This window comes from Lepisosteus oculatus, chromosome 15, assembly GCF_040954835.1.
Source record: "Lepisosteus oculatus isolate fLepOcu1 chromosome 15, fLepOcu1.hap2, whole genome shotgun sequence".
In the NCBI taxonomy this organism is placed as follows: Eukaryota; Metazoa; Chordata; class Actinopteri; order Semionotiformes; family Lepisosteidae; genus Lepisosteus; species Lepisosteus oculatus.
In genome coordinates, this window is record NC_090710.1 from 3,051,515 (window position 1) to 3,074,747 (window position 23,233).

At 45.4% G+C, this 23,233-nt stretch overlaps 2 protein-coding genes across 2 annotated transcripts in view; both read left to right on the forward strand.

Moving 5' to 3' along the window:
- The first annotated feature begins 285 nt into the window (after positions 1 to 285).
- On the forward strand, positions 286 to 7,802 carry creg2 (cellular repressor of E1A-stimulated genes 2). The gene is made up of 4 exons (XM_006638929.3): positions 286 to 1,390; positions 1,970 to 2,139; positions 2,884 to 2,997; positions 7,259 to 7,802. Exons 1-4 carry the CDS (start codon positions 926 to 928, stop codon positions 7,404 to 7,406), a joined length of 897 nt encoding a protein of 298 aa, XP_006638992.2. The 5' UTR covers positions 286 to 925; the 3' UTR covers positions 7,407 to 7,802.
- Positions 7,803 to 11,831: 4,029 nt separating this feature from the next.
- The window catches only part of mgat4a (alpha-1,3-mannosyl-glycoprotein 4-beta-N-acetylglucosaminyltransferase A), a 67,484-nt gene continuing 56,082 nt past the window's right edge, over positions 11,832 to 23,233 (forward strand). The window contains exons 1-2 of the mRNA XM_069179011.1: positions 11,832 to 12,002; positions 12,535 to 12,826. Coding sequence (XP_069035112.1) covers positions 12,733 to 12,826 — 94 coding nt within the window. The 5' untranslated portion in view covers positions 11,832 to 12,002; positions 12,535 to 12,732. The remainder of the gene's footprint in view (positions 12,003 to 12,534; positions 12,827 to 23,233) is intronic.

Sequence of the window (23,233 nt, forward strand, 5' to 3'; positions counted from 1 at the left end):
AGGGGAACAGAAGAACTGAGTGATACACCCTGCCTATTGACAGTCATTGGAAATACTGGTAGACTAGTGTGCCAATTATATGAGGGTCTCTCGTGTCACCAGAAAATTATTCCACCAGACGTACTCACGAACGTAAACCTCTGTCACGTGCGTCTTTACAAAGCAAGGACTTCGGAGAAAAATAAAAGGGCAACTTAAATGAGTTGTTGATGTTTAAAGAGTGTATGTTCCGAACACGCTTCGAAATCCGCTGCAGAATCTCAAATAAAATTAAAGCGCACAAGTTTGTTTTACTTGTTTTAGCATCATTGCACTGGGAGTCTGTCGAGTTGAGAATAAAATTAAGAATGCTTTTGCTCACCGTTAATTATACAACTGCTTGCCCTCTGTACTGTACACCTAATCTACCTGTTGGACGGTGCTTTTCTGTCTCTTAGTACACTGGAATAGGCATGCTGGCTTTCTTTTCTTTTGATTTTCTTAATGTTCTCTTTTATTCTATAGTTTTTAACTGTTTCATTTACTTCATTCATTTGTGTGGACCTCACTTTTTTGTTGATGTATTTTAAAATACCGTAAGCCGATGTAGCATGCCAACTCAAGAAAAAGCTGCAGTAGACGACAGGAAAAACAATGGAATTTGAGTTTTATTTTATTTACTACATCAGAGTCATTTACCTTGGAGTTAGACCAAACTTCATTTTTATTCTGCACGAGTATACATTACTCGTATGTTGTGATTTAATGCATATGGCACAATTACACACGCGTCTCGGCGGTTAACTTCAGTAATTCCAAAAAATAACTCGGGTGGCTCTTCATTGCGCCCCAAGGTGGAGCTGTTACGCCGGCAGCCGGCGGTTATCTTCTGAAAATTCATGCTGCTGCGTATTTTGCTGTTGTGGGCAGCAAGTGAGCCAATATTATGGGTTTTGAAAATAAGAGTACCATGACGGAAACTCGGCGTCTTTTCGATGGACGGCGTGACCTGATTTTGGTGATCCTGGTTGCCTTGTTCTGCCTTGGAGAGACCTATGTCATCCTAAATTCAGTTTCCTGGGCTATCACCAGCGAAGTGGACGAGGAATTGGAAATCTCTTCCAGCGAAGACGCAGCTCCAGCTCTTTTGGAGGATACTGGCAGTATATGGAAGCAGCAGTCCTACCCGGCCTCTATTTACAAAGATCATTTGGACAGGCGAAGAGGGCAAAGGACTGCAGATGCCAAACAGGTTTCATCCCCGTCCAGGATGTTTTCGTACCGGAGGGAAGGGCTGAACGCGGCCGTCGCCCCGCCGCCTCCCCCGCACGAGCGGACGGCCAGGACAGCCCGGTACCTGGCGCACTACAGTGACTGGGGGTTCCTGGCGACACTTTGCACACAGGAGAAGGTGAATCACATGTCGTACGATTTTACGGGGTTCAGTCATACCAACCTGCAATGCAGGCTTTAGAGAGAAGGCAAGGGGGGGGGGCAGGAATTAAATTGTACGATTCCAAGATGCCCATAACAGTTCTTGTATCATCACGTAATGCTTTACAGCTGTTACTAAAAGTATGTTTTTACATTAAGTTTAAATTATTGGTTAACAATAGTCATATTAAAGAAGTCAGAGGTAATTGGTAAAATAAGGCTCACTGTGTCCAAGGGTCTGAATTTGTAGGGAAGATGTAAATTTGGGACCTCGCCCAAATTGTAAGGGACATTTAATAAATGATCTCGCAGGATTTCATGGCAATTCAATAGCCATACTCATTTTACTTCCATGTACGCAAGCATATTGATTTCAGAGTGTCGTTACCTCACAGTCAACAAGTCAACAAGGTGACCCACAATATTTACGCAGACACGTCATGGTGAACATTTCCTCGCTCCCACACCAGTCGGGGCTCTTGAACACGCCTCCTGGATGAATCTCTGGGGTTTAAGTGCTTCTGGGTCGTGTTATGGCTTCTCTTGTGTTCGTCAGATTCAGGGTCGGCCTTTTGGGAGTGTTTTCTCTGTGAGCGACGGTCCCCTGGGCAACAGTACAGGAACACCCTACTTCTGTGTCTCTGCCCTGCACAGCAGCGTGGAGGACCTCAAAGTCAACCCCGTGGCCTCTCTGACTTTTCCCGCGCCAGAAGGAGACTACTGTAGGTAGGGCCGTTGGATTGAGGGACGGTTTAGCTGGACTGCGTGGGGATTTTTTTCCCCACAGTGAAAGAGCACTTCAGCCCTGACGTTGTTGTCACGCCAGCTGTCTGATGCCAGTCACCTCGAGACACATTTTGATGGGTTAGGAGCCTTACCTTTCCCATCAAAAAGCTGCCTTGAAGGGCTGTAATATCTCTGTGCCATCCTTCCCACAGGGAACTTGTAAAAAACGGTGCAGCTCCTTGGGCAGTGTGAATGTCCACAATATGGACAGTGATGTGTAAAAGAGCTGGATCCACTCAGCTAGCCAACCACTGCATAGTCCAGCTCAGCAACCCCTCTCAGCCCGTGCTGCACTCCGGCAGGCTCTGTGCAGCCAGATCTAGTGAGGCTGTAACAGCAGACAATAACAATGTGAAATAACCCTGACTCCTACTCTCAAAACTTGGTTACAGCCAAGTCCATGGCCGTCCAGGGAATGCCAGGATGCTACAGCTGGCTGACTTGCTGCGCTGTGTTGTCAAAATTACTGTATTGATCCTTTAGCATCTGAGTAGGAGGTGCTGGAAATCAAAGTACTTTTTTTAGTGGTTTGGTCTGCTGTCAGTTAAAGCAGCAGACCCTTGTTTTAAAAAAATAAGTGTTTCTGGAATTTCAGACACAAGCTGGGCCTTTGAAAAAACAGACACGTGTGGAGAAGTGTCCCTCAGCCCCTGCGCTGATGATGTGGGTTCTCCTTTCCCCCAGGGAACACCTGATGGACCCGGAGGAGCCCAGGTGTGCCCAGTTAACGCTGACTGGCAGGATGCTGGCAGTGGAAGAGCCAGAGGGGGAGCTTGCAAGGGAAGCCATGTTCTCCAGGTGAGTGGGGGCTTCAGTACGCTCGCAGGCACGTGGAGAAGGTGGCTGGGGTTCTGTGTGGTGTACATGGTGATACACTGCCTTCAGAAAGTATCAACCCCCCTCACCAGAATACTTGTAAGTACACTTGTGTTATTGTTGGAGGTGCTGTATTTTATCAGTGAAGGAATCCTCCTCCAGGTACGATTGTTCTTAAATCTGAGAGACAAACACTTAGTAGTGATAGGCTATACTGCAAAACTGTACAAGTATGTGTTGTCAGCAAGGAAATGTACCCTGCATACTGGCTCTCGGTCTAGCTGAGGTCTAGCTGAGGTCTTCTATATTGCTCTTACCACAGTGCTTCCCCCTTTTTGACAAAGGTTCTCCTAGTTTTTCTTGGAGTTATGACCCATTGGCCCTAAATCGCAGAGATCATCAAAGAAAATGCCCTGTCTTTACTTAGATTTTGGTTTGTTTTTTAGACAATTCAGTGAAGAAATACAGTGAAACCTTCTGTGGACTGTTCCTTGAAAAATACTGTCCATATACATGTACTTATACTGTTGTGTATAAATGCACCAGTGCTGTCTGAAGGATTTTGTATCGCTATAGGCCTTTCCCATGTGCGTGGTATAAATTGGTGTCATACTATTTGAGTGGTGCCTTTTTTTAAGTGAAACTTTATCCTGACATTATTAAGATCACACCGTATCTCGCACTGTATTAAAATCTAGCTAAGAAAGACGGCTTTTGATCGGACCGTGCAGGTAACTTTTAGCAGAGCGTCTCCACTTGTGTCTGGGTATCCGAAGAACAGAGTCAGTGAAGTGAGGCCATGAGGCTGTCTCATATTCTGAAGGCAATGAATAGGCAATAGTCCCAGTAACCACTGGGCCAGCTGCCCAGCTGGCATCTCCCTTACAAAAAGAATTTGCCTGTTCTGATAGACAAGTGTGCAGTAGCAGACCTGTCTTGTGTAGTGTTGTCTGTGTGCATCAAAGATCTCAACAGAAGTGAGATCATTCTAGCCCAGAGCATACTGTCCTCTGGTGGCACATATTGGAAGGTTTGTGTAAGGAGACCAAGTGTGAGTTTTCTTTCAGGCTCCCTCACAGCAACTCCTCCTGGTGCAGCACAGATGTCTCATCTTCTGCTTCAGTGTTTTACTACACTATATATGCTGACAGGCTATGTTTCTTCAGAACCTGTGAATCTGAATTGTTCATAGGTTAGTGCTAACATTACTTTTAGTTGCCCTTCAGAAGTTTAGCTGTGACAAGGAACTACAGAGAGAGAGTCAAGTGAGAACTTTTTCAGTGATGGGAGGAAGTGTAGTTGCACAGAAAAAAAAATAAAGAAGAAAGAAATGAAAAATTATTAAATAACACAACATAAGACAAGAAGACTTGTAAGAACATTAACAAGGGAAATTGTGAGGCAGGATGATTTAATCACTCAAGGGAAAGTGCTCTGGGACAAAAAGATGTATAATTGGAGGTCGTTTGGCAGATTATTTCAGTCATTAGTGGCAATAAATTGAAGTGAGTTGTCGCTAAAAATGGCACCTACTCTTGGGAGATTCAATTTGATAAATTCTACATCTTAAATTGTGAGGCGGCACAGGTATGCTGAAATAAATTCCGCGGATGGGAAGTTGTTTTACTGACTGAAGGCCATCACCAGTTAATTGAAACCTCAGAAGCATTTGTCTAGTATGCAGACAGGACCAATCAATCAAAGTGATAAGTCAATGGCAGGACAGTGTGTCCCCAGAGCAGCTGCAGATGCCGTTTTGTAAACATCATCATCATCATCATGGTCGGAGATCAAGAGTTCTGAACAAAAAACATATTGGCACAGTGTTCCACAAACACAGAAATTGTACTGTGGCAGGCTGTTTGTTTCAGAGTCTAAAACACAAGATTTCCAAATTCAGGAAAGCAGACGATGAAGGAATGAGACAGTGCAGTAGGATAGGATGTGAAATCAGTGGAGGATGGCGGAAGGTTAAACAGGTTCTTCAGATTCAAAGCACAAAACAGATTCATCCCAAGAATAAGCATATGCTAGAACATGTAGTTCAGGTGTGTAGCTGCGTCAGCATGCGTAGGCTGCAAAGGAACAAGTAATAGGTTTATTCCATGCTGAAAAAAAGAAGAAAGAGAACACAACGTTTCGGCCGTGGAGCCTTGACACCGTGACACCTGAAGAAGGCTCCACGGCCGAAACGTTGTGTTCTCTTTCTTCTTTTTTTCAGCTTGGAATAAACCTATTACTTGTTCCTATGCTAGAACATGTTTAATAAATCAAAGAAGATATACAGAAAAGGAAAACCTTTTCTAAAATGATAAAAAGAAAAGGAATCAGTCCCCATATTTGGTGCATGTTTTTTGACAGTATTACTAAAACTAGCTGTACTAAAGACTCAAGCATCTCTGCTGGGATGAGAGATTTCCTGACCCTTTATTTAAGCCAGAGCAAGTAGAAGAGCCGGTTTATTTTTTAAAACTTAAAATGTCTTTTATTTGAAATCATATTCTGGAGATTCACAGGTGGAAGGTGTACTTTTCAGATGGTTCCTGGAGGTGCTGTGCTTCAACAGTAGTGGGTCTAACTCCAGATCAGAAGGTTATGTGTTCAAAGCACATCACGGGGTCAGTGTTTTCTATGTGAAAGTGTATTCGAAATTTAAAAACGGGAGGTGCTTCTTTATCCAACAGGTTTTGGGAGTATGAAACAGTCACTGAATGACCTCTCATTTTGAGCCTTTCTTCTTAATACGTGCTGTGGCACAGTGACCGGTAGGATCATAACAATCGGCAGGCGTATTTGTGAGATATCAAGCAATATTGAGATACCAAGCAATGTTGACTTACAATCTGAAAAAGGTTAAAAGAATCGAATTGTCTTGTATGAATGTTTAACAAGGATCAGTTTAAATAACCCTAGAGAATAAACCTATGGCTCAAGTAAGGACCATTATGTTCACTAAATAAAGGTAAGGTGACTGCAGAAGAAAGCAGAGAGAGACTGTCAGACATTGTTTCTTCAAAACCTGGATTTTGATTATGAGTAAGTCTAGGGTGGCACGGTGGTGTAGTGGACTGTATTGCTGCTTTGCAGCTCTGGTTCCCTAGATTCTACTCCCGGAGGGCTGTCTGCATGGAGTTTGTATGTTCTCCCTGTGTTTGTCTGGGCCTCCTCTCATTATCCAAAGACATGCTGGTGTGTTAATTGCAGAGGTCTTGCCAGTCCAAGGACCCCTACCTGGATAGAAGGACAAACAGGGGACTCCATGAGATTTTAACCTGTTATGTCACTGCATAGTATATTTTATAATTATTGATGTAAACACCCCATAATTATGCTATTTAGGGAGATGATTAAAACAATAATAAACCTGAAGGATTACAAAACACCTTGTAATCAGCACACATACCTCAGTGAGAGGACTGGCACACAGCTTTTCTATTCTTGTGGAGATGGAGGATAACAGACAGAGCATCTAATCACCCTCTGGCTGCAGTCTTGAACCATATTTGTTTTTCAAGTAACCCAGGGCAGAAAATCCACATTCATACAAATATGTTGCTTCAAGAGGCCCTGAATTGCCTTTGTGCTCACTTGGGGAATCATCCCTCTGGTAACCAATCCAGAGGGCTGAGCAGGGTTTTTGATTGAGGAGCGATCCATTATCCCCTTAGCTGTTGTCTTTCTTGTTGCCACGCATAATATTGACCAGTGAATATGGCCAGTCGTTATTGGTTGAGTGCCCCAACCAAATGATACGGTACGTTGATTTGTTGATGCAGAAATGAAGATCAGGGAAGCCCTGTATGACAGAGTGGTGATTGCATGAATAAGCAAGTTCAGAGTTTGAGTTATAAAATAAAGTGTTTGTTCTTTTGTAACACATCTTTAAATGGATTATACTTTATATAGTTAATATTTTTTCCTTCCCTAAAAATTTAACTTGCAAAAGTATTTTTCTACAGACCTCCTTACAGACAACCCTTACAGGTTGAATTGGATTCTGGGGAAACGAATCTTGGTGTGAGTGTGTGTGTGTCTGTGTGTGCCCGGTGATGGACTGGTGTCCTGTCCAGGGTGTATCCTGCCTTGTGCCACTTGCTTGCCAAGATAGGCACAATTCCAAATAAAATGGATGTAATCTGTGAATTACCTGGAAGAAAAACAAATCTTTTGGAAAAGCTTAACACTACATGCTGCTTAAACTGTGTGCTTGAGAGTGTGTTTAAATTACAGCTTTGCCTTGCAGGCACCCTGTGATGAAGAAGTGGCCCAGAGGACAGGACTGGTTCTTCATGAAGATGCACATCGAGCAGGTGTGGCTCCAGAACTTGGTTGGAAGGGTTTCCTTCATACCGTTGGACGACTACTTCAAAGCAAGCCCAGACAAGCCCTGACAGTCTCACTCTCACGCAGAGCTTTACAGAACGTGGACTGAGATACAGGATGGGCTCATAGGCACCCATTCTCCTGAACGGCGTCCCCCATAAATAGGGAGACATTTGAACATTTGAGCTCCTGTTCAGAAGTCTAACAAAATTTGACAATCTGAGAGTAAACCAGGGCAGGGGGAGGGGCAAATTGCATGTACTAAGGTGTCAGCATTTGTTTTAAAGTGTGCCTGCAGAAACAATAAAGCTCTCTATGTATTTTTTCTTCTTGAAAACATGTTAATTTTGAGGTCTTACGCTAAAAAGACAGAGAAACTGAGATTAATTTTTGTGAGTGGTTTGTGTTGGCACCAGAAGCCCTTAATAAACTAAGAGCCTTTATTCTGTTGAGGTGGTGTTAAATTTTTGTTAATCTATTATTATTATTATTATTATTATTATTATTATTATTATTATTATTAGTGTTTGTCATAGGTAAGAATGATCCATGTTTTGTTTTGTATTGGTATAGGTATCAATAATCATTAAGATGGCAGGACAGTCGAGGGCCTTTGGAGCAGTTTTGCAACCAAACAAAAGCTGAAGCTAACTAACAGCTCTCTAGGAAACTAGGCTACTTACAGTACCTGCTTCAAAACAAGCAACTCCAACACTCGGTATCCCTGGAGCCTCTTCAAAACATCCAGACTCGCCAATGTAGCTTCCCAAAACTCCAAGATTCCTTATATTCACTATCGGTGAACGTGCACTGGGGGGGGCGAGGGAGGGAGGAGGAGGAGGAGGGCAGCAGGCCCCCCAGAGGTTTCTGGAGAATGTGGTCCCAACAGGGCCATGCTCTCACAATGCCCAAAGGCTAATTAATTACACACCACAGGATGACATGGGATTATAGTTGAATTAATAGAGCGCTTATCATCTTACAGTGCTCATTTAAGGACTCGTTTGTACAGTATCTGTATGTCTACCAATAGGGATGAACAACCCAATAAACAAGTACTGGGATCAATACCAGATGGTGCATTTTTAATGCCTCTCATTATATTTCCTTGAATTTTTCTACCAGTAGTTGAATGAGCTAATAATAATTGATTACAATTATATAGAGCTTTTCTGGACACTCCACTCAAAGTGCTTTACAGGTAATGGGGACTCCGCTCCACCACCACCAAGGTGCAGCCCCACCTGGATGATGCGACGGCAGCCATAGTGCGCCAGAACGCTCACCACACACCAGCGATCAGTGGGGAGGAGAGCAGAGTGATGAAGCCAATTCATAGATGGGGATTATTGTGAAATTTGGCCAAGTCACCAGGTTCCTGTTCAGGAGAGCTGATGATATGGTGTGAATCCTAGTTGAGAAAGGGCTTGTGTGTATAATACAGAAAAACAATAGAACAGCCTGCTTTACGTGGACAGCTACAGACCCACTACATCAGGCTATCTTCTGTACATGCAGTGTGAGGCTTGCTCTGCCTGTAACTTACAGTGTAAGGTAATTACAGTATTTTTTCCCCAGTTCTTGAACTTGGTGAGTTTTAGAGTCAAACACATTGCATTCAACCTTCCCCATTTGATCTCTCCAACATGCTGAGTATCCTAATGCTCTCAGTAGTGAACATAAATCTTAACACGGGCAGGTGGGACTGCCTTCATTAATGAGGTAATCCTCTGCCGACGAGCCTGCCCTCACAACTGGTGGGTTCAAACACATCCGCTGTTCTAAGTTTCACCTGGGCGCTCAAATCAATTAAATCCTTATCAGAACTAATAATAATAGGTTTGAGCTCTTTAACCATTTTCAGTCCCTAAACAAGTAGGAAAGCTAAAAAGAAAACTTGTAAAGGTAGTCCAAGTAGGGAGCTGTGTCAGCATGCGTAGGCTGCAAAGGGAGAAGTAAAGGTTTCTTCCGTGCTGAGAAGAGAAGAAAGGAAACACAACATTTCAGCTGTGGAGCCTTCTTCGAGTGTGAACAAAAGGTCCCCCCCCCGCAGAAGGCTGCACAGCCGAAATGTTGTGTTCCATTTCTTCGCTTTTTCAGCATGGAATAGACCATTCAATTATAAAGGTTGCAACCAAGTGACTTCATGGCTCGATTCAGGTTTCGTTGAACTAAATAGATCAGCTGTGATGACAACCACCAGGCGTGGGGGTCCAGGACCAGGCCTGGAAAGCGCTGCTCCGGGATACTTTGCCTGATATGTCAAGCTGCTCACGCAGTGTGCTTTGCACTTCCTCCCTCGTTCATTCATCGCTGGCCTGGGCGCAGACTCTCAGCTTTGGCTGCGTGTGCTGTAAAGGCTTTTAGAGGCTCCATTTAAAAAAAAAAGGCTTTGTTTTGAATAATTAAGAAAATCTTTCCTTGGGCAGGTTGCTGTGCATGGGATCTGAACAAGATGAATGAGAAACACGCTTTTAGAAATTAACGAGAATTTATCGCACATATTTGATCCGATTTAGTGGATACACTGAAGGCTGCGCTTGTGGGAGTGAGATTAAAACAGTTACAGTAATGCTGACTCTCTCGGCTCACGATAACCGCCAAATAAGAGGCTGTAAGAGACTTGTCTGTGTAACATCAATGCTGGGCGTTATCCTGTACGACGATCAACAGAAATATGTTTGAACTCACTGAACTTGTCATTTTGCTCTCTAGTGATGGATTTTCCTCGAATCGTCCTGACTTAGACCAATTCACAACCTCTCCTAGTTGTGACTAAAAGGTTTCACTGTTCGGAAGGAAGCATTCACAAAGCAAATCAGAGGTGATGCAGTCCTGCAACTGTGTTCTGTGTATCACATCCATCTGATTCGGGAGAAGCCCAGAACACCTGGGATCCAAAGAATGATTCTGTGGAAATTGTGATTTTCAGTTTTTGGGCCTGGAATGTGACCCAGATTTGCGGGTACTTTATTCGTGTATGGATCAGATTACAGCTCAGCAGATCTTGGGATTTTTGAATGCTCAATGTCCTTTGGTATTTTCATTCAGTATGTCAGTAAGGAACTTCATTTAAAGGCTGGGATTTTGCGTGATGGCTCTTACAGTGGGACTATTGTGGTCCAGCACGGTATTGCTGTTTCAAAATGCAAATGGAAGAAATGAGTGCGATGTCCTGCACTGCCGCCAGCAAGACATGATAGTGTTGGCAAGAGACAGGCACGTCCCGTACAGAAAGCCAGTTCATCCCGCTGCTCGTGCGCCCGAGATCGGTGTGTGTTTTCCTCAGCTCGCGAACCCCCCTGAGCGCGTGCAGGCTACTCTCGGATGACCCACTTCCGCCCCTTTGTTTTCGGAGCTGCGCTACAGTCTTGCCCATCCAGGTCGTTTGTGTTGTGCACGTTACGACAGGGGAAGTGCCTGCTGTCCGTAAAAACTGCGACTGGGCGAATCATCCGCTGAAGACCTTCAGACCACATTCAGAAAATAATTCTAACCAAACAAACTTTAATCCCCTTCCGTCGCTGAAAACAGCGCAGCGACGTTTTAAGCAGTCACGTAACCCGACACCTTTAGATGATTAATTTTTCCACATTTGATTTCAAGTTGGGGAGTTATTTTCCATTTTAGAAATATGGAATGGTAGAAGATGTTTAGACATTTGACAACGACCACCAGTAAGAACTGTCGACGCTTGACATCAATTACTTTCGTGTTTTGATGTGGAGATTATTTGTTCTGTTCGATGTCCCTCACTTGATAAGCCACGCAAAAATTATTTAAAATATATTAAACCTACCAATAGTACCATAAATGGCAATAACATTAAAGGACTAGATTTCAATGGTCATTTTTGAAAATGTTAGGTATAATTATATAATTAAATGTTGTCTTGGATATATTTCCTGACATGTTTTTACACGTTAATGGATTTTTTCTATACATTGCCCAGAAGCACACGAAACGCCAAAGGTGGAAGTACCCTGAGCTGTAGTCCCAGGTTCAGCCACACGGGGGAGTACGCGAGCAGGACGTCCAATGCAACTTTACTCCTAATCATCTGTGGTCACCACTTAATTTTATCTTACATTACGACCAAAGCTTGAAAGTCTGGAAGTAAATGTGTGAAACATATTTGTTTTCAGCGTGCATGCTTTGACAGTTATTAATATTCCGCAACTAACGTTAAACTAACGTATTAAATATAGTTTAATATTTCCTTTGATATATGTATATGAGGGACGCTCTTGAACCCGATTCCTCCACAACAAAACGGTAAAAAAAAAAACTAAAGCTTTGGACACAATTTACAACACAGCCTCGCGCAAAGGCACTCTTAATTAGAAACCGCTCACAAGGGGGCGGGAAAGACAGGGTGATTGACAGAGGAAACGTCCTAACAGAGAGAAGACTGGCGCAGCCCGGGTGTCGTGGTGCCCAATGGGAGTGCGCGGCGGGCGGGCGGGCGCCGCGCGAGGGTAGGTTGAGAGCGGAGAGTCCGTGTTTGTGAGAGAGAGGAAAGAGAGGCGGCGGTGGGCGACTGTGAGGGAGCTTGAAGTGTCGTGGGGGGGGGGAAATACGAATTTCTGTCGTGAAGTGACTTGGTCACTAGAGAGGTGGGGATCATAGCGTGTGGCGCTCGGAGGCTGGACCCGCACTGACAAGTAAGTGCAGCCTGTGAGGCTTGACCAGCTACAGTGTTTGTGGCGAGTAGCGGTTGAGAGCTGGGAGAGGGAGAGAGACGGCGCACTTTCAGATCAGTTCAGATGCCTCCACTCGTTGGCTTTTCATTTTTGTTTTTTTTAGTGTAGGGGGCGACCGTGTTTTCCATCAGACTTGCCGTTTCTCTCTTTAATGGGCGACCCTGCCGCCCGGGAGAAGGCGTTAATCTTTCGGATCCTGTTAGTTAAATCTCGCCGCGGGTTTGGCTGCGCAGCGAGTGACAGCCGTGCCGGAGAGGAGAGTGTCCAAACTTGGGGCTGTCTCGCTTCTCCTGTTTTATTTGTTGTTTTACGGGGGCGAGGGGGAGTTGGACACCGTGGACTGCTTAAGTATCCCGACCTGACGGCGTGGAGAGCAGGAGAAGGAAAACACGAGCAGCATCACCACCGTGTAGACGTGTCCACGCGTGTCCCTCGCGTGCGATATTGATCTTAATTTTTTCCACCTTCCCTTTGCCTGGCTTCCTTTTTGCAGCGCCGAGAGAGACGCACCGGCGGATCTGCGGCCGGGTTTGGAGGGGGGTCCGACGTGCCCCGGAGGGAGCGCTGGGATGCTCTGAGCCGGGCCGGCGCGCAGCGGGCTCCCTCGGCTGTCCCCCGGCGCCGGGGTGCGCACTGACAGAGAGAGCGGGGAGCGCTGGACGCCACGGAGTCAGCGCCGTGCTGAAATGAGATGAGGCTCAGGAATGGGACTGTGGCCACCGCGATCGTCTTCCTCACCTCTTTCCTCAGCTTGTCCTGGTACACGGCCTGGCAAAATGGGAAAGGTAAGGCCGGCGCTTCTGTCAGCTGGAGAGCTCTCGCCATTTCGGGTTGGCTGGGTCCCCTGCGCGTCGCCAGGAAACCACCCCCCGGTCTGACCGGCTCAGCGTGGTAGGCAGAAGGAGGTGCGGCCCAGCACCGTTTTCTCGTCTAGGGGCTCCTCGCAGGCGCTGCTGCTATCCCAGGTGCTGTGGTAAAGGTGGCAAGACGCAGGCTGTGGTTTTCTGATCAATTAGGGGGTTTGAGAAACGCCAGCTGCTTGACGGCGCCGGGAGTCACGGGCAGCGACGTGTGTGACTTGCGGGCTGGTGTTTGCCCAGCGCCGGCTACCTACCCCAGCGCCTGCGGCCCCGGCGTCTGGGAATGACACCTGTTCGGACACGGGGCAGGACAAGGAGGGCCACCGACTACACGTAGTCTCTGCTGTATTAATAATAAAACAAACGCACACAACTTTTTTTGGGGGTAGAATAGCAGGTGTTTGCGCATGTTTTCGGCTTATTAATAAGGACCGTTGCCGTTTTGAATGTTTAATTTCGGGGGGGGTGTGTGATTTCATGCAGGCGACTGTGCTCAGTCGCTGTGTGCCGCGACGACAAGTGCTTTTGGGTAAAACGATAGATCTCGCCCTCTCAGATTCCCTTCCTTTATCGGGAAAAATGGGTTATTCCTGGGGGGGTCACGACTGGCCGGGAAGTGAATGAGGAATCAGGTTTGAGGACGCGGTGAATACGGGCTGCTCGGGTTTAGGGAAATGGACTTTGCGGGTCTGATTCGTCGTTGAAGGAGCACTGACGTGTTTTATTCACTGGGGGCTCAGAAACGGAGCAGGTGGTCGTGGAACACCTGCCGGCCGAGCCGAGCTTCTTTTCGGTACAGGGCACAGTTGAAAGCAGGATGAGACTTGGTGTAGGAAAATAAAAAGCTAGGCTTCAAGAGTCGGTTGGGGGATAGCCGAATAGCTAAATGATCAAATTCCACATCTGAACATGTCTCGGCCGTTTTCGCACCGAAAAACGGCTACAGTATGTGGTGCAGCCAGTTTCATTACTTGATAAAACGATCAAGTTTGATGAGTGGCCCTTCTGCTTATATTTTTAGAAGCTCTCAACGGCCTTTTAAGCTCAGTGAAATAATTTAGCTGTATGTGATCTAAACCTCCTACGATGCGTTCTTTTAGTCTTGAAAGCAGTAGTAATTAAGAGGCTTCAATAAAAATGGGGAATGATTTGTGCTATGAAGCCTTAACTTCCTGTTGTCTGAGTAGATTGAGGTTTGAAGCCTTTGCTGGTATAACTGCCACAGTCCAGCTTCAGTATTGTTTACAAGTGGCATCACCTTTTGGAAGGTGCTTTTTGGAGCTGCTGTGTAAGAAGTAGTTGCAGGAAGGACAGTAACTGTTTTATACTTCGAGGGTTGAGACAAACTGCAGTCCAGCTGTGAGCCATGACTACACTCAGGATGAGACACACACTTATTGGCTTTCACTTGAACACGGGAGGCAAGTCAGAGATGCCAGCTTACCCAGACAGCAGCATGCCTGTGGAAGATGCGGAAGGAGCTGTAGCCCCAGGAGAAAACCCACATGGACATTTAAAGGACCTGCAGCCTCCATATAGACCATATATAGAAGGTGTCCCAGAATCTAACTGAGGACGCGAGAGCTGTGAGGCAGCAATGTTAAGCACCAAGCACTGTACTGCTCCTTTTTTAATTAATTTGCAAGATCGCCTGAAGCGGCTCATGTGAATACCCTCTTAAATGTACTACAGGACACCAGTGGTCTTGATCGTGATGGGTTCCCTGCTTGGACAGTCTCACTGTGTTGGCTAGGAATCGCGGGTGGCAGGACCTGAACTTGACTTTACATAACTAATGGATCAGATTATTTGATTAGGTTGATTTGACAAGGTGCAAATTGTAGAAATCATCATATTTAAAAACAAAATAGATGCCCACTCTGCAATGTTTATTTTTATTGCCAAAGAAAGTAATGACTGTTGGTGTTTCTTTAAAAAGTTATAATAGCCAGTTGTGTGTTTTGGGTAGCAGTTATGAACAGCACAACTGCACACAGGAAGTGTCTCAAAGATCTGACCACACCCACCTTCCAGCCAACCAATTATCTTTTAATTTGTCACATGTTGCCCAACCCCATACTGGAGGATCAACACTGATTGGGGGGGAGGCATGTCCCTCGTCGACAGTACTACATAACCGCAAGCATCAGGAAGCTGCAGGGGTGCCTGTGCTACTGATCGCCATGGCAGTGTTCAGGTCATTGTGTGTCACTGCTAGGAGAATCCTGGACGAGTAGTGACATAACCTTAGTTCAGACCCGTGATGGTAGAAGATGCGCTTTTATCAGCCGGGCCACTCTAGAGATCCCAGATGATCACCTTTTGAGAAGTAAGGAATTCCGTATTGGGGGTGAAGAACAGAAAAATGTACCACCTCTGCGCAGAACTGCAAAGGCTCTGGGAACCGAGCGTGGCACCCTGACACAGAAGCTGAAGCAGGCGGCTGGGCAAGGGGCACTCATGCTTGCATTGTGCAGGTGAACGTGGGGTGAGGGAAGGAGCTTCTGGCGAGAGCTGGCCCACGCTTCTCATCACCCTGCCTTGGCTGTGACGGGTGCAGCCTTGATGACGCCTGTGCCCCAGGCATTCCAGTCACACAAGCTGAAAGAAAGACAGAGTGTGACCTGAGTTTAATTCATCCTTCCATCAGAAGGACCACTAGACTCGAGAACCGCTTCTACCCCACTGCAGTGCATTCTTAACGGCTAACTGCAGTGCCTCAATACACGTCTGGACTCGGCTCTTTTTACATGGTCTACCAGTTTTTTCGGTCTCACTGCTACATATGTTTTTCTACAGTGCATTTATTGTTCCTGTTGTCTGCACTGTGGTGTTTGTTGCACCGTGTATGTCCCGAGAGATCAGCACGACTAAGAATTCCAATGTACGTGTACATATGGCAATAAACTGCTCTACTCTACTCTGAAGTCTGTTTTGACACTGGAGGAGATGACTCCTTTAGCATTTGTGCTTTGGAAGATCGGTTTTAGAGGCACTGTGTAGATGTGAGAGAAGTCACAGTGCTGCTCAGTGAATGTTTGAGATTTAATTTGTGGTGGGTTAATTTTGTGGCGAACGAGGCCATTTCCAGAGAAGACTGGAAATGACACACATCAGGTGTATCCCCCACCCTCCAAGCAGTGTTAGAGCTTCATAGTCCAGATACAGCCGTGGTCCCCATACGGTGTCACCATGAATGGGTGTTGATGAGAGACCATTACCAATTGTACTGGAATCATAGAAGACAGGTCAGAGTCAGTTTCTGCAATTGCTTCTTGAATGCCTAGGTTATATTTTTAAAAAGCACATTAGTCCTTAGAATAATAACTTAAGAGGGCCGTGGGAATTACCACAAAAACATCATCACTTCAGTAGAGTGTTGCACAATGCTTATGGTTTAATTTAATAATTGTCCTGTGTAAATAATTGCCTCAGCCCTTAGAGGAGCGGCTCATTTTCCTACAACCGGCTCAAGTCTGTTTTTAAATAAGAACGTCATGATGTGTCCTGAACGTAGACTACTCATGTTTTTACGGCCATTGACAGAAGTGGGGTTTCGTGTTGTGTTGGGTGTATGCTGCCGAGGTTATTTCATTCCCTGAGCAACGGTGACTGCTGCCTCGTGTCGGTGGTTTTTTGCCTCGGTGGGCTGGTGGAAAAAACGGGCCCTGACGGTTGAAGGACACTGTTCAAAAACCTCGGCCTGGGTGTGAGAAGTGGAGGCAAAATGTGTGTTTTAAAAGACTGGATTCAATTGGCTTCACTGAAGCTAAACATGCCACTTGAACAGGGCTCCACACTTCGTAGCAAGCAGTGGTGGCTAGTGGGAATGAATACATTTTCTTCAGAGAATTAATGCTGCTTTAAGCACATGATGCAGTGGTGTTCAGAGCACAGCCCTGTCTTCTTGTGAAGTGAAATGTCGCTTAAGGAGCTTGGATGTATGCTGAACTATAGAGAAGGCTGTCTTACTACTGTATACCAGTTTATTTAAAGTCAAGGCGTCTGCTCTGTGGGTAATGGTGCCTTGTATTACTTTGCCCACTCGGCAACTTTTAGTATCTTTTTTTAGTCATGTTTTTTTGTGGTTGTTGTCTTTCTTACTTGCGTGATGATTTTTGATTCTTTTATTGTAATGCGCTTGGGATGATTACTTTTAGAGACACGAGGTAGAAAAACACCAGTCACAGCACATGCTGTACTGTACATCGTATGAAATTAGGTTTGAAGTCCATAAAAATCACTACATATGAGATTGTTATTCTGAAGATTGTGAAGATCAGAAAACCTGACTTATTTCTAAGGACCTCCTGGTGTACGCGGTGCTAATTTTGGTTTCCTCCCTGCAACAGTGGTGACATGAACAGTAGCTCCTAAGACTCCCGTCCATCTCAAAGTGTTTTAGAAAACTGCCTCACAGGCATTGCTATATGGCATGTTTATGAGTGTTACCTGGGTGTATGTAGTGCTGGTTTGGTCTTCACAGGTGGCCAGCGGCTGAAACCAGGAAAAACACAAAATAAATGCAGTCTGTCTAAAAACAGCCTTGACCGCACAGTGGAAACAGAGATTTCATGCACTTCAGGTGTGATCTCGTCATCGGTCTCCATTGCCTACATGTCTTGTGAGCGCTTGCTCAGTGACGTGAAACCGAGGGACCGCTGTGACAAGCGCGTGGAAACCTGCGGAGCCAAATCCCAAATTCCGAAGCCCTCGTATCCGAAGTTGGGAAGAGCGCGGGGGTTTGAATCCGGCAGAGGAAATCCGTGGCCTGTTAGACTGCAGGTGAGCAGGAGGAACTGAGAAGCGGATGTCTGGCTCCTTGTACCTGCTCTCGGTATTCAGAGAGGCTGCAGCAGTTCTCACCGTGGGTTGTGCGGTCTGTGCGAAAAGCAGCTGGGGCAGATAGCGTAGATATTTAAATACTCATTTGAATTAGGCCAGAGGTCCTCTGCGCTTCTCTAACTGCAGTGTGGCAGTAGTGGTTAGGGCTGCAGATCACAGGGTTGTAGGTTCAATAGCCAGGTGAGGTGCTGCTGTCATACCTTTAAGGTCCTCTTATCAGATTGAGCCAGTAAATGTCCTCCTGTATGAATTAGTTTACAGGTCAGGTTTCTCAGTTTACTGTGGGCTGCTGCACTACCTCTTGGGTCCTAATCCTAGCCCTGGTGACCAACACACATGCTGGCTTTAGTTGACTAATCAAATCCTTAATAGACCTAGAAATAGATTTAATTTAACCTCATTCCATTTCTAATCTAATGAAAAATTAACATTTATATATATATATAATATTTCTTAAGGTTTTCTAAGGGACCACTTGGGTGGTTTAAAGGCTTCCCAGATCCCCTTTCTGAAAACAGGTCTGAGAACTGCCAATTATTTGTCATCTGATCTGGAATAGCCAGTTCTTTGCTTTGCATGTTCTGGGACACAGCTGGGAATTCCTTGACCAGTTACAGGGGAGAAGGGGGAAGTGGAGGCAGACTCCTCCTCCTTCAAGCCAATCATCTTGTAATAGGTCACAGGCAGCACCCGCCCCGAACCAGAGGTTCAGCACCCATTGGAGGAGAGGTGCTTCCTGAGAGCCTTGGTGACTGATCCAAGCCTGCCAACAGTGGTGCACAGCCAGTTGTGAACCGCTGCTTGGCGAGTCCTGGCCTAACCTAGGCTTGAACCCACGATCACAGAGCTCATTTTGCACTTGAGCAAACACCTTTAACAATTGAGCCACTCTGGAGGTCTCATAGCCCCCTTTTTAACAAATGTCATACAGGCAACAAAAATGTTTGTTTCAAATAAAAAGTGTGATGGTGGTCTTGATGGAACAACCTTCAAGTAAAGTTTTTAGGAGTTTTGTTTGGATTTATTGTCCTCAGCTCCACTGAGTTTAAGAGCACTGAGAAGGTTCAACATAATTGTGGGTTGTGTAGCTAAAAGTGTCGAACTTAAACTTTGGCCTTTGTTGAGTATATTACAGCAGTTGCTATCCTGGGAAGAGTTCAGGAAAGAGATGCAAAAATAATTTCTTGCCTAAAAGTGTTGTTGAACATGACTTCTTTAGATTTGAGTTTAACTGTCATTTAAAGCCTTTTAAAAAATCTTTTCAGTGTATTTTCTTTTTTTATCTTGGTTTTATTCAATCGACAGAACTTTGTCATTTTATTGTAGAATAAAACGCCATTAATATAAATTGATATGTAAAATACAAATATAGCTTGCATTATTAATACCTTCACTGTATCGGCTATCAGCTATTCGGTTGCAGTTTTGGTTTATTCTGTCTCTTGGGTCTTTCAAGGGCTGTAATAGAAACTAACTCACATACTACACTGAAGTACAGAATGATGTGCTGTAAATTGCAGTTAACTATATAATCTCGACAGTATTTCTGTCATCTTGTCTAGTTTTAGTTTCATCTGTCTGGTTTTGGTTTTGACCTTGCCTTCTGTTTGTGAAGCTTGGCTGCACAGATGTTTTTTTGACAATCTGTTGAAGTGCAATAAAACAGTTCATTGGCCATGCTTGTCAAAGTCATTCGGTTGTGCGCCACTTTGCTGATTAGTCAACAAGTTACCTGTACCTTAAATACTCTATAAGTTTAAAAGTCCAAAAGTCAGTTGAAATACTGCCAAATAGCACTATGGAATAGCACAAAGGAATTATGTAGAAAGCAAAGCATTGGTTCAAAAGCCATGATCTTTTGCTTGCAACAGGACAAGAAGTTTCCTCCACTTTAATGCTAGGTTTGATCCCATTTATTTAAGTGGACCGGGTAGACTTTCATATTCTTGTTCTCAGCTTTAGATCTTGAAATGTGATTAGTCAGTAGCTACTGCTGTTCCACGCTGCCTTTGTAGAAGTGCCGACAGGGACAGAGAGACTCTTGCCCCAGAAAAGGGCTCCTTTCTGCGACGTGCAGGTAGGACTGGGCTCTTGCTGATGTTCCTACCGCTCGCAGGCTGAGTGCGCAGGGTTACTGCGTGTGAGGGACAAGGACCCCCTCTTGTGGCTGCCTGGCCAATGTCTCACTGACTGTGGGACCCCCTGGCATTGACGTGTTGGATCCCCACTCTGGTCCATCCTGTTCTGTTGGCTGAAGCCCCCTTTTCATTGTGTTGAAGCTCTGAGGAGCTCTTGTCTTATCGCAGTGGCATCCGCGCCACACACTGCTCTCCACAAAGATTTTGTCCTGTGTGCTGTGGCCCCGGAGGAGCTCATGACGCATGGGTACCAGTCCTGGGACTGGCTGCAACACCACAGCATCGCCACACCAATTACCCCATTATTCTGCTAATGATTATTCACATCAACGTAGTATCTTTTAAAGGTGCAGAATCCCTTTCGTTGTGGCTTGTGCCCAATGTGTATAATGGCAATCAGCCAGTTTCCCATTGCTATATGCAGTAATCCCTTGTTCCCCCTAAACCTGCTCAGAAAGTGAAAACTCATACAGTGGAAATAGAATTCCCATTACTTTCTGTTATCATCTCTGATTTGTTCTCTCCCGCACCCAAACGTCACGTCAATACGCCATAGAACAGCACCTAAGAACTATATAAAAATTCCTGTATGAAAAAGTAAATAAGAATCTTGACAATGCTTTTAAAATGAAAGAACAGGTAGGAGTAACTCCATCACGTACAAACACAAACTCGTGCAGCGGTGGCCGGAGGGGTTGCTGTACAGTACATACTAATTCTCGTTGAATGATGGGGCTGGTTTCACCGCCCGCGTACTTTGAACAGACAGTCCTCACACCTGGCTCTGGTCTGCGGCAGCCCTTCAGAGTGAGGGAGTCTGTGGGCTCGCCATCTCTATAACTTCTCACAAGCGCTGCTCTTTTGGTAACCTGCCCCTGAACAAGTCGCTGTTTAAGTTTCACAGCCGGCAAATCCGTTTTGTGTAACCATCCCTCGGAGAGATGTACGTGAGCCGGGTCTCGTGTGTGCCCTTGTTAACGTCTGTTCATGCCCCGAGTGCTGCCGTTTATAATTGCATCATGTGCCCCGGGCAGCTCTCTTGTTCAGTGGGCTCACACTAACGCACATTGTTCCAGAGTCTTCCTTGTGCCTCAGCTTTTCTGTGTGGGGTTTTTTATGGACCTTGTTTCTTGGCAGCTCCGTCTTCCCTCCTGCAGCCTTTTCTGGAAGCGCTCTCCGCGGTTCCGTGGGAACGCAGAACGTCCTCGGGGCTATGGCTGTGTTTCCGAGCAGGACTGGAGCAGTGGGGGTGGGACTGCGGTGAAACACGTGCTCGCGTGCGGGGGGAGAAAAGGCAGAGCTGTGACAGCCTTGGGGTCCGCTCGCGCTTTTAAGAAGCACAAGGGTCCTTACAGACGGGAGCATTCCATCAAGCGGCTGAACCCTGGAGGAGGAAGGAAAGGTCAAATGCAAGAAGATAGTGTCTGCCACCAGAAAGGGAGATGAGCAGAGCAGGGTGTTTTATAGTCGCGTTCGGCATTAAGCAAAAATGGTTTCAGATGCACGGTGTGCAGGCCCAGTCGTCCCGCTGTGCTCGGGAGAAGGCGGCAGTGGTCCTGCAGCATGTCAACCCAGGGCAGTGTGCAGACCCCCTCATCAGAGATCTCTTACCAGATCAGTCTACAGCCTGTTGTGACCGCAGTTAGCCTGCGGCTCCGTTCGATTGGAGATCGTTAACTGTGAAAAGTCTGCCTTTTTTTCCCCCTGAACCAGCCAGCCCAGTTGCGTTGTGATTAAACTATCCTTTAATTAAAAAAAAGAATAAATAATTTGAAACGTAAATGACATTTTTTCGTTTGCTAACCTCTGCGTCTGGGGGGGAAAAAAAAGAATACATTTCATTTTTTTCCGTTTGCTGACCTCTGCCTGGTCTCTTGGTGGTCAAGAGGAGTCAGCTCCTGCTGGCAGGGTCTCTGTCCTTGTGGGGCGCTCTGTCCGAGGAGTGGGGTACAGCACCCTGTGGGCTGTGACTATCATCACCCTTCCTCGTGAACAACGAAGTGACTGGGACCGCTTCCTAAAATGTAGTGCAAAATGGACTACAGAACAAAGTCTTTGCTCTTGTTTCCTGCTATATTTAGTTTTGTCGTGAAGCTTCAGTACTCTCAAAAGTACTGCAGTACAGCTGAAAAACAAAAGACTGCTTATGTTATTTTCTGTCAGGCTTGAAATCTTCCCGAGTTTTGAATCCATCAGTTGTCTAAGGGTTCTTTGTGATCTAATTTCCCTTTAGCTTGTTTAACCCGAGACGTGCAGATCCCATGAGATCTCATCGCATCCACATTGATTCACCCATAGCCAGCTCACAGAGGCCCTGGCGTGAGATGTCTTACAAAGTGATGTGACTGAGAGCAGTCTGGGAAGGAAAGACGCATCTTCACAACACTGATAACATCATGAAAGAGGAAGTGTGCTGAATGAGAATCAAGCAAGGAGTGCTTGCAGGCCCCCAGCCCCGTTCTGCGTCCTCAAGCGTTCCTCAAATGCTACCTTTTGCTGACACTGTGCTTTTTTCTCTCTGTTTTCCCTTCTATATTTGGCATTTTTTCATGAGCTTACAGCCCTGATCTGTACAATACGTTACTGCGGTCCTTCATTTTGGCTGCTTATGTATAGTTTGCTTTGAGTTTTTAGCATTTAAAATCTGATCAATATGTATTAAACCACTGCTGAATGACAAACTTAAGCTTCCTTTCACTGAACCAAGCTGCATCATTAACAGTCAAGATCCCCGAGCTGGCAAGCAATGAGTGCGAGGCAGGATACACCCTTAATTGTAGAAAACGCCAGCGAAGGCTTTTCAATACGTTGTTAATGTGCACATTGTTCAGTAACCCTTGAGGATGTCTGTGATGCTCAAGAACTGCACAGTGGTATGTACAGTAAGTGGTATGCACATTTCACCACAGTTTGGCTTCTTTGTTTGTTTGTGATGCTTTCAGGAAGATAAGAAGGGTTGCACAGACAAGGAGGCCCCTCAACTCATCTGCTTTAATCTACTTTAACAACAGTATCTTGTTCTATACTCCCACAAACATGTATTTTAAAAAAAGCTCCTCCTGTTTTTATTTTTAAATGTGCTTATGCTTAGTTTCATCTTATTCTGTGGTTTGTTGGTGGCTTTGAGGATTTTTACCACTTGTATCAGGCCAACTGCTTATGTTAGGGTGTATTAGACTAAAACAATTCAGTTTTTATTCAGCCTAATGGTATAGTATAGGACATTCCCAGGCTCTATAGTATATATCTAATTTCTTTTCTATGGTAATATGGTGACGCTGACTGTACACTGTATTCTCGGTGGAGTCATACAAGTGAATTGTTCCATTATAACCCATTTATTTAAATT

Coding starts and splice junctions, on each gene's coding strand:
- creg2 (XM_006638929.3), top strand. CDS start 926: ATGGGTTTTGAAAATAAGAGTACCATGACGGAAACTCGGCGTCTTTTC. Junction 1,391..1,969: donor CACTTTGCACACAGGAGAAG/GTGAATCACATG, acceptor TGTGTTCGTCAG/ATTCAGGGTCGGCCTTTTGG. Junction 2,140..2,883: donor CCAGAAGGAGACTACTGTAG/GTAGGGCCGTTG, acceptor CCTTTCCCCCAG/GGAACACCTGATGGACCCGG.